Source organism: Silurus meridionalis, chromosome 4 (genome assembly GCF_014805685.1).
Source record: "Silurus meridionalis isolate SWU-2019-XX chromosome 4, ASM1480568v1, whole genome shotgun sequence".
Lineage (NCBI taxonomy): Eukaryota > Metazoa > Chordata > Actinopteri > Siluriformes > Siluridae > Silurus > Silurus meridionalis.
Genome location: NC_060887.1, coordinates 25,606,124 through 25,621,251, shown reverse-complemented (window position 1 = coordinate 25,621,251; position 15,128 = coordinate 25,606,124). Strand labels below are relative to the sequence as shown.

General features: G+C 36.8%; 2 protein-coding genes across 3 annotated transcripts in view; one reads left to right on the top strand and one right to left on the bottom strand.

The window, feature by feature from the left end:
• rbms3 (RNA binding motif, single stranded interacting protein) overlaps positions 1–2,718 on the bottom strand; it is a 183,484-nt gene extending 180,766 nt beyond the window's left edge. For both annotated transcript variants that reach the window (XM_046846545.1, XM_046846546.1), the window contains exon 1: positions 2,542–2,718. In XM_046846545.1, the coding sequence (XP_046702501.1) occupies positions 2,542–2,703 (162 nt within the window). In that variant the 5' untranslated portion in view covers positions 2,704–2,718. The remainder of the gene's footprint in view (positions 1–2,541) is intronic.
• A 7,150-nt stretch (positions 2,719–9,868) lies between these two features.
• Positions 9,869–14,835, top strand: hint3 (histidine triad nucleotide binding protein 3). The gene is made up of 5 exons (XM_046848200.1): positions 9,869–10,023; positions 11,812–11,929; positions 12,042–12,111; positions 12,217–12,343; positions 13,951–14,835. Exons 1-5 carry the CDS (start codon positions 9,901–9,903, stop codon positions 13,987–13,989), a joined length of 477 nt encoding a protein of 158 aa, XP_046704156.1. The 5' UTR covers positions 9,869–9,900; the 3' UTR covers positions 13,990–14,835.
• Positions 14,836–15,128: the final 293 nt, after the last annotated feature.

The window sequence follows — 15,128 nt, the reverse complement described above, 5'->3', positions numbered from 1 at the left end:
CCTATTCTGCCACTAGGATGACTGCCAAGGTTATGAGCATATTGGTGTAATCACATGGGGTAAAGTCAAAAACTATTAAAAAATTTCCTGAGACCCCAGTGAGCGTCAATCCTTCAACTGTCAGAGACCTGCTCTACATTTAAATGCAATAAACTTTCAATCAGTTTCCCATGGATTGGATTTCCGTGCCTCAAGTTTCTTGTTATTGTAAGAATTAGGGTATTTAAACAGCCATCCTGTGCAGACTTCACTTCTAGAGCCATTAACAGACATGTTTGTGAAGAAAGAAAGTCGTAGGCAACGGGGGGAAAAGGGACCACTATATTCACTTATTCTGTTTTTCAAAAGAAAACATTTGCACTTAATATGCCAAAGGTTGTGATGTAGTGTGTATTCAAAGCAACATTTGTATGCTAGCAATTGTTAAAACACATGAACCAGGCCGTAATGAGGTGTTCTACTTCAGGCTTGCCTGAGTGAAATCAAAGACTAGTGCTCAAACTACTCAACACCCTGTGCTGCCACATGTTGTTAGTGTGAAAGATATTTTAGATCTATGTTTGATCCATTGCAGTGAGCCCTTTTGTTGTTGCTGGACCTTAATAGCTTTCAGTGGAAACTTACAGCAGTGCTCTTTTATACAAGATATGCATCATGCTTGTCAGGTAATTCAGTTAGGTGAATCTATTGCATATCTCAGTGTAACAAACCTTGTATGTTTATACTCTGTTCAGACTGCATTTAGCATATTTGTGGTAAAAAATGTGTGTTATTGTTTGTATTGGCACTAATGAACCCCTAAATTTGGTACTCCAGAATATTCAGCTGGTGGAAACATAAAAGGGAACACTTAGCTTTAGCACTTAAAGTTCCTCAGTAATGTTAAATTATTGTCTTCAGGATGATTCTTCTTGATGATGAACACTTATTGATGAAGAAACCTCAATTTTACTGTGTGATTTTTATAAATTATAACACTTTACTAAACAGTTCATTTGGGGTAACTGATGTAAGTTTGTAGATATATAAGTTGTTAAATTGATTCAGGACGTCTAGTACTGCTAGCATACACATAAAAGCAGGTGGATCACCAGCTGGCTCGAATAGTGTTTTGGATAAAGGCCCCTGTAAAAGCAGTTTCATTTAAGACTAATAAACAGTCAGTAATATTGAACAGCTGTAAAGAGAAAAAACAAATTCAAGGGTAAAATATCATTCAAATGCTCTATTGGGGCTTCCAAAGGGGCAAAAATACAAAATATCTTTTCTGCTAACAAAAAAATGACTCTTGAGGTTAGAGTAATTTAAAAAGTGAATCATTAGTAGTCTAGTAGAAAATAATTACTTTGGAGGCTCATTTTAAAGACAGTTTCAAGATTGAATAATACATTTTTAATACAACAAATGTGCAATATGCAGTTTCATCAGGTACCTGCTATTTAATAGCTTCATTCTTTCATTGCCTGGGTAGGCGCATAGACAGCTAAAACAACAATAAAATTAGTACCTGCTTAATAACAAGACAGCAAGATATTATTTGCAGATCACTATACAGCATTTTTATTTTGTCATTTGGCATTATCTCCAGTGTGCTTAAAACAATCTGCATAGCAGAGACTTATGTTAAATAAAGAACTTTACCGATAATATGAAACTCCCAAGCTAATATGCATCATTATAATACTAAAAAAACTTTGTATATCCCAAAAACCTCTTACCAACTGCATTGTCCATCTAAGAATGCAAAACTTTAAACTACATTGGCTCTTTATGGTAAGGTGACAGCATGCTTTCTAGGGATTTGTTAGAACAGGATCTGGTCAGCTTCAATAAAACCTGTTTCAGGTAGCAGATTCAGCCAAATAGAGACATGGTCATGTATCCATTTATACAGGAAAGCATGTTTGTGATTAAAGATTGCCTTGAAATATTTACTAAAAAGTATGTTTAAAAACTATGTTTTAAAATCTAATTTAAAACTTAAAATATTTAACAAAGCTATGTTTTTGGACCAGAAATCATGCTTTGTTGGTTATAGATTTTATCTAGCTTACTTGTATTAAGATATGTAGTTAGTTTGGGATTGACCAAACTCACCACCCCTTCAAAAACATGATAAGTTATTGACAAACATGATAAAATGGCTTAGGATTGAAGTAAGAAATGTAAAGCCTCACAAAATGCTGCTAGAAAATAAAAATAGCAAAATAAGCTAAAATATAAATTATAATAAAACTAGCAGAAAGTAAGCAAGCAATCTCAATTGTGTTTACAAAAAAAAGGATGCAAAGCTCAAATAAAAATTATGAGTCAAATTGTCAGTAATGCGTATACAAGGTATGGAAAGCAATAATGGTCATAAACTGACCCTCTTACCTGCAGCAAGAGATCTAAACCAAAATGATGTGAGAAACAGCCAATGAACAGACTAAGGATGTGAAACAGACAATGCAAAATGCACAGGTGGAAGGAACAGATGCTGCTATACTGGCCAAGAAACAGGGACTATGAATAAAAGGAAGAGGCCTCTGATTAACATACCAGAGTGGTCTGGAATATCACACAGAAAATGGTCAGGACCTGACACTGGATGAGGTTCCTGAGATACACACAACACACAGAAAAGCTCAGGGGCTGAGTCTCATACAGAGGAAATCCCAGGGCTTCATAATAACTCTGTGGAGAGCTTTGGATAGAGCACATTGCAGGGGATGTCTAAAGCTCAAGGCCTGATATTCAGTGAAAAAGACATTAATTGATGACTGAAGGTTGGGAGGAAACAGGACCTAAATCTAATTCAGGGGTTGGTTTAAAGGAGGAAACTACTAATGAAGGAAGCTGATCCTAATGACTCAGTAACGGGAATCATTCCAGCCTCAAGGTCAGGAGCTGATCAAAACCAGGTGATTGTCTTGGCCCTGGAAAAGATCAGAGACTGAGGTTATAACAAATATTGGCACCAGAGCTAAGGCTTAATTATTAAGTAGAGGATGTGCAGAGGTGTATGAACTACAAGTATAAACAGATATAAAGGCACCATCAGGGGCTTAAGTAGAGAAAGAAGCTAAACTTCAAGCACGGTTCAAAATAAAGCTAGTGTGGTTTGAACATAAACAGAGATAATACCTAAATAGATACTGTAGGAACGAGGGCTACTGTGCAGTAACAAGTCAGAACTTAAATGTTTCGTCATTTCCATAGATTAACACAGAAAGTACTGCCTTAACAATGAGGAGAGAATTAAAAGTACCAACTAGGCGGAAAACGGGGGGCACTGGGAAGAAGCTAACAATAACCACTCAGACATCATTAGCACTGGAACCATAAACTGGGTGTTAATAGAGCTGGCCATTGTGTTAAAAATTACAGCTTGAAACAGAGACATAATCTTAGGAATATTAATTGCAACCAGACAGAAGCCCATCACAGCTGCCAGGCAGAAGGTAATGCCAGGTCCAATGAGCTGCTCAGAGGAGATCCTGTGTCCAAAGGGCTGCTTGATTGAGTCCAAAGGTGAGACTGCGCCTTCATGGAGACGAATCATTGTTGGGATTCTCACGCTCTACCGACAACAGGGCAAGCACTTTTCTAATGTGTCACTTGGGAGCTGTGCAATTGTTGTGTTTTGACAAGACCATACCAGTTGGATAGCAAAACTATTTGTCTGTAATCACTTTGACATGGATGACCCTTGGGTGGCTGGATGAGTATTCCTTATAAAATTTTGATTTCCTTTCATGTAAACATGGTTTGTGTGTTTGGCTGTAAGCATGTGTTGAATGTGGTATAAGACGTGCATGACCCAGCAAACCATGTGGAACTGGTTCTGGACTCGGACATGTGTTTCAGAATGTAGCAAAAGTACAAAGGGTACTAAAAACAAATGATTTCAGAAAAAAGCAGAATGTTTTTTTTAAGATGCCTTACTTATTACCTTATGTATGTACTTATTAGCACGGTGGCCTTTTAGTGCCGTGCCCTAGTTTGCATAGACAGTACTTCTGGCAGTCACTCTGCATAAAAGCACCTGCCATAAATGTAAATGTAAGTGAATCACAGGGTAGGAAGGTAAGAGCAGGAAAGATTCAGTTGACAGAGTTCAGAACAGTACAGAATCTCCCTGAAATAACTCAAGTCACATCTCACCACTGTTAGAAAATTAACCTTGCACTTGACCGTTTTGATTTATGACAGCAAAGTCCACATAAAAGTATTAAATACTGCAATATTTTGAACTGTAGGCATAAAATCTCACCTAATAGATTAGCAGGACCTATATAACCATCTGACAACACAAATTATGCGTACCAGGGCTTGTACAAAAAGGAAAAAACGTTGTGATGATAAACACAGTGACATTGAACTGTGACCAATCAGTGCACGACACCATTCAGAAGCCAAACTGCATTTCGGTATGATAACACTGCCTCCTGTTGTTGGAATAAATTAGTGCAAAATCTACAAATAAAAAGCTAGTGGTTTCCCCTGGTTAGCTTCTGGCACAAAACTCCATAGACTACATAAAAAATGAAACAACCTAAAAACCAGAAGAAAAAAAACGAAGTGTCTCATGGCTATGTTCTGTTACTGTATGTCTTTCTGCTGTTTTGTGATTACATTTCCCAGCATGCCTGCTACTGTGCTATTATGCAGGTTTTCTTAAGTTAGTGTTCTGTTGCGCTTTTAGTTGCATGCAGTCTTTTTTTTTTAAAACAAACCTCATGTGTCATATTTATCTTCCTTGTGTTCTCTAATCTATTTAGCTTGCTTGCATCATGCACAGATGTATCGCATACTTTGATTGAACGTGCATCTGTGCAGAATTTCTTCATCTTCTAGATTCCACGTGAATTCCCTTGTCCATGATGCTCTGGTTTTTCATTTTGTGTAAACTGCAGAGGTAATTTCAAGGTGGAATGTCTTAAGAAATTACATTGGTAGGATATGAGTATAAGATTTGTTGTCACCTTAGTAACACTTTTGGACTCAGTACTTCATAATGCAGGAGTAGCAGTGTATTGGAACAATTAAATTGACAGTGGTTTGTTGTGTATCCTTTGGAAAGATGTCATCTCTAATCAGTAACACTAGCGTAACACCTTATTAAGTGTTCGTAAAGTTGTAAACAGGAAGCCTGGAGGGCATTGAAACAACATTTGGAGTTAGCATGATAGGATATTACACCAAACACATTCTTATACAGCAATGCAAGCGATGATTTCATATTCATCTAATGATGTGTGACAGCGACCAGCGAGAGCTGAGCTGATCTCAGCAGGATGTCTCGAATTTCAGGGGAACTCAGATGATTAAAGAATGTGATTTTATGCCATTTCGATGCCATGTTGTCCTCTGCAGAGTTCCCTAGGTGTTTTTGTACCCCCTTTTCATGTCTCCTGTTTTAATCTATTTACAAAGTCTGCATCTCATGAATAATTGCGCAACCACTTTAGGACAGAAGAGCTGCAATTTCAACAGGACTCTCTTGATTTTTTTTGTCATGAATGATTTACAAAGGAAGCGAGCAGCAAATCTTCAGTTTCTTTGGATTTACAAACCTACAAAATCTACAAACCTTATAAAATCTATTTAATCTATAATATCAGTAAATGTACAGTATTTCTAAAGTTTATGCCATTGGTAATTCTTTGACTTTGCAGCTCTGTAATTATACCACCATACCAGGTTGTAATTGCTCCCCAGGAAGATTTTGGCCATGATTTATTGTATCGGAGCACCAACACAACAATTAGCATAATAGCTTTGGCAAGCTTATAACATTCTATATTGTGCCTACAAATCGCTGATTGGCTTGTAAATTATTTTCATATTTTTATTTTAGCAAATAAGAGACAATGAATTAGGGGAGTCAATTTGATGTTTCAAGTCGTGATTATTTTTGTAATTTGTTGTAATGAATCTCTGGATTGTTCAGACTGCCAGTAGTGCAAACGAGCACTTAATTTAGAAACTAAACATGAACATGCATTTTAATGGCATCATTTGCATACATTACATTGTGCTAAATGTGATGTACTAACATACTGGAGTGCACAGGATTAATTGAAAGGCTGACCTGCCATTCAGTTTAAAAGATGATGTTGGCATCTACTTATCCTCTGTGCCTTTCTTGACTGTTTCACTTTAACCCATCAAATGCACTTTAATATAAAGTGAACATGTCATAGCATATATGTGAACATGGCATTTATTTTATGCTGTATACTGATGCACTCATACGATACACTAGACAATAAATGCTATACAAATGGGAATAAATACTGGTGCTTATTGTGTTTTAACGTGATTCAGGCGTTTTTGGTCATGTTGGTGTTTGGCATGGTCATGTGGAGTGCAGAGGCTGATAAGTGCTGTAATCCTGTGCCGCTATTGATGCCAACCTGACAATGTGTGTGTGTGTGTGTGTGTGTGTGTGTGTGAATGCTAGGGCATGAAAGCTCATCTCTTATCTGCATAATTGCCCACTGTCAGTGGATCTCTAGGTAATAATAAAATAAGGGCAGATCAGGTTTTACACATTTCCAGCAGGCTAAAAATATTTTCCAGTTGAGTTCAAACTATGATTATATGGCAGGAAAAGAACTTACAATTGCGTCAAAATGTACTTTTGTGATTAATGTACAGTTATACAGTGTACACTATTCTATCCATAAAATACCTACATTTACTTTTTTGTTGTTTAACAAAAAAACAGATAAACAATTGTTTCTTCAAATAATTTACTGTAGGTTCATTTATTCTTCTTCCATTGTAATCGTACCTGCAGTGAATAGCCTATCCTGTACATATGTACACATTTGCACATACATAAATACTTGGATAATTAAAATTAATTAAGATATACAGTATTAATTCATATCCTAAGATATAGAGTATTAGATTTAGATATAGAGTATTAGATTTAGATTAATTGCATTTAGCAGATGCTCTTGTCCAGAGCCACTTAGAAAAGTGCTTTGAGTCTTGATCAATAAATAAATTAACACTGGTTCGCTAGATTACAATCTTAAGATAGCCTACAACTCTGTTGAGAGAAAAAACAAAGACAAAGCAAACCAGGAAAAAATTGCTAGTTTAAGTGTTTCGGAAGAGGTAGGTCTTCCCCGTCTATTATAGACAGCCAGTGATTCCACTGTTTGGACATCTATTGTAGGGGAAGTTTATTCCACCACCTCAGTGCCAGAACAGAGAAGAGCCTGGAAGTATACTTACCTCTTACCCCGATAGAAGGTGAGACCAGTCAAGCAGTGCTAGAGGATCTCAGGCAATGTGGTGCAGTGCGAGGAGTGATGAGGTATCTGAGGTAAGAGGGTGCTGGTCCAATTTTGACTTTACAGGCAAGCATCAGTGTTTTTAATCTGATGTGTGCAGCTACAGGAAGCCAGTAGAGGGTGTGCAGCAGTGGGGTGATGTGGGACAACTTGGGAAAGTTGAACACCATTCATTCAGCTGCGTTTTGAATCATTTGCAGTTGACGAATAGCATTCAGAGGAAGACCTGCCAGCAGAGAATTGCAGTAGTTCAGTTTCGAAATGACAAGAGACTGAACAAGCACCTGAGCAGCCTGTGTGAGTAGAAATATTTAAATCCTTCTGGTGTTGTAGAGAAGGAATCGACAAGAATGAGTCACATTAGCAACATGTGAGGAAAAGGACAGTTCATTGTTGACGGTTACCTAAAGGTTGCAATTGGTGGCTGACAAGAAGACCAAAGAGTTGTGTAGAGATCCTGACCTGAATATGAATCACCTGGATTGATCAGCAGTTCAGTTTTGCTGTGGTTGAGTTTCAGTTGATGAGTACTCATCCACGAAGATATGTCTGACATATAAGGCATGCTGAGATCTGAGCAAAAGCTGTGATATCTGAGGGAGGGACGAAGAAGATGAGTTGAGTGTTATCTGCATAGCAGTGGAAAGAAAACTTATGTGAGGGTATATATGAGGACTTCACCAAGAGAGTGAGTATAGAGGGAGAAAGGGAGAGGACCAAGTACTGAGCCTCATGGGACACCAGTGGAGAGTTTGTGCAGGGCAGATGTAGACCCCCTCCATGTTACCCAGTAAAAGTGACCTTCCTGCTGCTCCAAGGACACCAAGGCTCCTGAGGGGGGAGGCGAGAGTCTCATGGTTGACCGTGTCAAATGCTGCTGACAGATATAGAGGAAGAGGACCGAGGACAGCTTGGCTGATCTAGCGGCATGTAGTTTCTCAGTTACAATCAAAAGGGCCGTCTCTGTGGAATGTGCTGCTTTGAAGCCAGACTGGTTGGGATCTTGGAGGTTGTTCTGTGAGAGCATTATAGAGTTTTAGAAAGAAGTAATATAATTTATTATTACATTATAAATAAAGCACAATCATCAAGTGGATGTATGGAAAGAATGGATCAACCCTATTGTTTTTATATTATTTTAGTAATTTTCTGTCATTCTATGTCACTTAGTCTGTGAACAAGATGTCATACACCATTTTCGAATAAGAGATTTAATTGGCTAGCACATCAACAACAGCAACAAAACAAGTTGTATTGTGAGTGTTTCCAATTGCAAGCATGAGCTCATTGAACTAACAGTGTTTCCACTTTTCTAATCTTGACGACATCTATGCTCTTTTTTTTTTTTTTTACAAATGATTTTTGCAAACACAAGTGCTTGCACAAAATGAATTCCTCAGACAGTGCACTCACACTGCATTCTAATGAGATCAATGCTAGAATGCTTAATCAGTTTACCAACATTCAGCAGTTGGCTAGTAAATGGAGAATGGCTTTGCTTTACAGAACTTTTTAATAGAAGCCTCTTTTCTGTAGAGCCTTCTAAGCTGATATTGAAAGACATGAGATATGCCTGACCTGAAATCTTCAAGGTATTTTAATGGGAAAGCTAAGACAAGGATTAATTGATTCCCTTCCAGCCAAAATGTTGAAAATTAATTAGAGTAGCAAAATGAATAATAGGATTAATGAATTAACAGGATTATTGACATTAAACAAAGCATTGTGCTGGAAAATATGTATAGACAGAACCATCTCAGCTCAAGTTTTAGATATATAAAATGCAAGATTAAGCATTAGAATAAATGAGACCTTAGATAGGCCAGATATATTAAATACATAAACACACAAGTGAAAAATCAAGGGAAAAATCAATGGTTCGGTTATGCTTTGGCTGACGAGGCTGGGGTCCCCTTTGAGTGAAGGGTTCCTGCAAATTATTATAAAATTATTCTGACGGATTATTTTTTATCCTGGTGACTTTGACACTTCGGATTCTTTACAAATAAAACTGAGCCTGATCCAAATTATATGGGTGCCCTCTTCCACTATGACAATATCCCCAATGAAAGTGTAATGAAAGCTCACTGTACAGTTTGATGTGAAAGAAAATGCTGTTCATCATATTCTACTCTTCAGTCACCAGATCGTAATCCAGATGGTTATTATAAGAGATATAACCCAATATGTTAAACAGTGCACCAACCCATCATCACTAAAACACCAACTGAGGAAAGATACACAAAGAAGGTGGTAATACAATATAGTGTGATGAATTTGTTAGTTCAACATGTTAAAAAAACATAGCATAATTCGTGGTAGTAGTAATACTTATTGTTCTAGTAGTAATGGTAATTTATCACTCCAATCTCAATAGCTAGTAGTAATAGTAGAAATAGTAATAATAGTAGGGAAAGTAGTAATAATGTATAGCTACAGCGTACTGATATTGAAAAAAACTTTAAAAAATTAGTCTGTCCAAACTCAGCTTTACTAGGTTTTCTTTTGCTTTGGACCGCCATGTTGGAATGACGTCATTAGTGAGACCTGCGCGCGCCCTCATAGACGCGCACGCGGGGCGCGCGCACACACGCACAAGGCTTTGACAATGGCAAGCGGCGAAACCACCGACGGCGAGTCTGTTCAACAAGAACTTAATGACAGCTATGATAAAAAGTGTATTTTCTGTAAGATTGTGAACGGGGAGATAGACACTGAGCTGCTACACAGCGTGAGTGTTAAACTATCTTAAATGTTCCTCTATCTGATTATCCACATGTGAATCAAACCATAATGACTTAGCATAACACTAGCTGGCTAACTAGCACTGACTGCAATGTGTGTGACTGGAGAATCATCTTATCTTCGAGTCATTTCTTGATAGAGCCTTTCATAACAAGTCCTTTACTTATCAGTGACTGACAGGTGCAGCAACCCAGTCACTAAATATCAAATATATCATTGCTTGAATTAGCGTATTATATTATATTCATTAGGTGTTGGTAAAGATTTAATGTAATTCTCCTGATCTGCCTGTGAACATCATTCAGGTATTACTGCTGTACAATGCATTATATGGGAATAAAAACCACAGCTAATATTGGGAGAAATATATATATAATAATGTATTTTTCTTTTCAGTGCTACTATCTAAATGTCATTAAATCTTATTGAAATCTGAAGTGTCCAGTTTTACATTCAAAGAAATACATGCAAAATTCATACAGAAATGCATTCAAAGTTATGGATTAGGTTATTTACTGTTATAGCTTACATTGTAAGAGACAAACAATAATTATACAGACAAATAAAACAGAATCATCGTTATCTCTGATGGTTACAGAGTGCAGACTTAAAAGAATAATAATTTTACATAATAGTAACCTTTACCATATCAGCAAATATAAAATGTTCTTTGTTAAATACGAACAAAGCTAAAGCTGTTTAAATTGATGCTTAGATTATGTGGAGTGTCATACAAGTGTATGAGTTGTTACTAAAGAAAGGATTGCGTATTAGAAGAAATATAATTTGTCCTGGGAGCGAGCTCGCAACCTAAAACGCTCGTATCCTAAAATCATTTTTCCCATTAGGAAATAAAGGAAATTCACTCGCATTCCACACGTCCACAAAAACACATATAGACTAATTTTGTAAGTGTAGTTATTGTACAAATTATAACCCCTAACATCAGAAATGAATACAAAATGATAATTCACAATAGAAAATAGAAATAATTGACAAATTGACTCAGACTTTACTTTTGAGGAGAGTCGTGGCTGGCGTGAGAGAGACGAGAGAGGAGAAGGAGTGGGGTACATCTTGGAAATCGTCGATATTGTACAGTTTTGCCACACGCAAAACTTGTTCACGCTTCGCGATAATTTTCTTTTTCATTTCTCTGGTAATCATCCCCTTCTTCTTCCCGTCTTTCTGAATCATCTTGGGGCCCATTGTCACGATACTATAAAGTACTGTTAACTTTACAATGCAGCGCAAAATGTCTACGAATGAACAATAGCGGTCACAACTCGACAAAGAACACACGGTTACACCTCAATAAATAACAGTTCCAAAGACGCTCGCACGAGGTGCTGCTTCTACGAGTGCTGCTTTCTGTGCATCGCTTGTGAGCATCGTTCGTACTTGCCCACGAAAAATGCTCATATGGCGCAAATTTTTGCTCACAGGCCGATGCAACACACATAACCCAATACAAAATGTATTTAAAATGTTTGCTCGTATTTAAAGTTACTCATAACTTAAGGTTCTACTGTATTGATATAAACAGACCGGGCATTGTTGATAATATCCCCAATGAAAGGGTAATGAAAGCTCACTGGACAGTTTGATGTGGAAGACAACAGAATGTGCTTTTAGATCGGATCTAAAGCAGATTTCCACTAGTTACATGTGTGTTACGGAGGCACAAATTATTTTTAACTATAAATATTTATATGCAGGTTTTTGTATTTGCTACCCTTTTATTGGTTAGCAGTCAACTTTTCCTTTTTTTCAGGATGAAGATACATCATGTTTCAGAGATATAAAACCGGGGGCTCCTCATCACTATCTTGTTGTGCCAACAAAACACATAGGGAATTGCAAATCACTTCGCAAGGAACATATACCGCTAGGTAAATACTTTCAGGGATACTGATTTTTTTTTTTAATCCGGACTCTGTAAAGTAGTTCCAGTGCAATGTTACAATGTGCTCAGTTCTTTGTCTCTGCTATGTTTTTGCTTAGTGGAAAAATTGGTAGAGGCAGGGAAAGAAATACTTCAGAAGAACAGTATCACAGATTTAAACGATGTCAGGTAATTCGAGCTGAATTAAAATCTTGAATTTGTTTCGTAACACTGCTAGTAAAGTGGTGTTTCATACTGTACCCTTGTTTTTAGTATTCTGATTGTGTATTTTAGGTTTGGCTTTCACTGGCCTCCATTTCATTCTGTTGAACATCTGCATCTCCACGTGTTGGCACCTGCCAGTCAAATGGGCTTAATTTCTCGCTTCATCTACCGCCTAGACTCCTACTGGTTCATCACAGTAAGAATTCCGGCTAGATCATTTGCAGCTTGTTTTTGTGTATGTCCCAATGAAAAGTCTGTGATTAAGGTTAAAAAACTGCAGCTGTTTGTAGTAATAGTTCATTTATTTTGACATTAAGAAGGTAAATAGGCTACATATTTGTCCAAACGAAATTTCTTGAAATTGTGTATTGTTATAGAATGAAAACCTCTTTTGTTTGCCAATGCTCAGGCAAAACGTTATGCTTTGCATTTGTCTAAGAGGCTTTCAGCTGATGCTGCTTCTCCCTTTAGTATGTTTTCACTGTGCACAGATAATTGTTAACTAGACCAATTTCTTGTATTATCTTAAAAACATAAACAGGATGATACATGTAAAACAGTACAACTTTGTCAAGTTTCACATCCACTGCATTTGCACCACTCAGTTCACAATATGCAATATTTGTAAAAAAAAATAAATGTTCCATAGCAGTGAAGTTTTTTAATCCGTTACCCTGACAAGTTCAGATAAGACTTGGCCTTGTGCCAAAATTTTCACTCCATGGAATTTGTGGAACAATTTGCGTATATCTTTTATATCGTATAAATAGTAGGATAGTGCTTTAAAACACAATTTGCCACCTCACAGCTTCAGGGAACATCCTGAGGTCTGGGTTTACTATTTTCCTCAAAAAGAAATATACGGGTAGGTGCTTTACTATGCCAAATTGCCTCTAGATGTGAATCTATGAATGTGTGTGTGCATGGATCAGCGTCCAGGTTTAATCCCATCTTTTGCCTTTTGCTCAGTTTTCCCTGGATAGGCTTTGGGTCCACAGTGACCCTGTCCCATATCAAAGCAGCTACAGTAGATGAATCAGTTGGAAGCTAGCAGTTTAAATGGAAAACAGAATGTTGGAGTTTTTGAATTTAATGTAATAACAACACTGTTCGCCTTTTGAAGAGTTATTCCTAATCCATCTCTTAAAGACTAGTACACTTTAATAAATCGTAGCACTGATTGTTCAGTGTTTAACTTTCTTTAGTGCTCAAGGACTACACCCCAAGCTCTGTGTCACTTCCACAATGAATGTTTCCAGTGTAGCCTAAAAATAGTGTACCGCTTAGTCCAGATTTTGTTTAATCTAGTATTATATTTAGGACATTTGCTTTTATCACCTGCTTGCAACTGCATTTTTTTATTAGAAAAACAAACAGTTTAATATGTTATGACCTAATAGTGCATATACTTCAATAGTTTCTAAATCCCCTGTTACTTGCTTTGAAAATGAATATTGTAGTTTCTGGGCCCTTCAGAGGTTCAAGATTTGAGTTTGACACCTCAGTTCTAAAGTCTACACTCCCTTATTCTCACTCCCATTTAGTGTCAGCCGGGAAGTTACATTATATTGTAGGGGTGTCGTATTACCAACACACACTGCTCCTTTACTGGAATACAATCATGGTTTAGAAGGAAGCATTGTGGTAGAAAGCATTCTCAGACATTAAAATGAGAGAAGATTCAAGTTGTATCCCGTTCAAGACTAAGCAGTGATAATCACGTTTAAAGGAATATTGTGATCACAAGTGAGAGTAACATATAAACCCTGTTCAATGTCTTGTGTTTTTATCTCTATATTACAGGCAGACCAGCTGCTCCAAAAACTGAACTCAATGGACTAATAAAAGAACGGAAATGTCATATCACGTTTACATTCACAATGTAAATGGAAAAGAGGTGCCTCCTGGTTCTGATTATTTTAGTCATTACCTTTGCATGTCAGCTTGTCTGTTTCTGCCAGACAAACGGTAAATCTGAAGATAGTTTGAAATAACACTTATTTAGACTGTTATGTGGACAGTGTTTTTTTTTAATCTTGTGAATGCCTGAAATAGTTTGGAATTTACATATCAGTCCCTGACAAAAGCATTTGTTAGTAATATTCATATCTGCCCGAATAACTACGTAAAACTTCCTGTACTGGGATGAAATAACGGTACACTTCTATGTACACCATGATATTTGCATAGCATGTCATGCCCTCATATTTAGTAGCATGTGATGACTTTATTGGGCAATTTTTTTTTTTTTTAGTGTAATGCATTCCATTAAAGTCCACTTTGGGTAGTTATAATCAACATTCCCTATTATTAATAAATACATTAAAAATGACGTTTATATCGTATTTGACCTCAAATGTGTCTTTTATCACTCTGTATGCTAAGAGACCCTATTTAACAATGAAAAATATATTAAATGAAATCATTCAAATGAAGTAAATATACTGCAGGGTTCATGTGTGATTTATTACCTTTTATAAACATAAGCATTTTCAGTTTGAAACATAATATATCATACCTTGGAGGATTATAAAAGAACTATTGTTACATTATTCAGTCCTGTTGATTTCTTAGCTGCTGTTCTGTTTCCCATGAGCTCTGTATACCTGTGTAATGCAAGAATGTGAATAATTTTATTGTATGTATAAAAAAAGTAATGAATGAAATTAAACCGATTTATAGAATGTATTTTTGGAAGTTGTAGTCTCTGTATCTGCCCAAACTCACTCATCCAGCGTGTATTCTTGCCCCATACTGTGTCTCCACGATGTGACTGATCAGGATAAAGCAGTTACTGAAGATGAATGCATGAGTGTAATGTTTTTTTCTTTCTAATTTCATAAATATTTGAACATTTTCCATTCACACAATTCTGATATCTTGGACAGCACATGGGCTTTAGATTACACACTGGCACTTTAATGCACCACTAAACCGAGTCCCCACATGCAGCACACAATTGAAGCTTGAACTGAATTCAC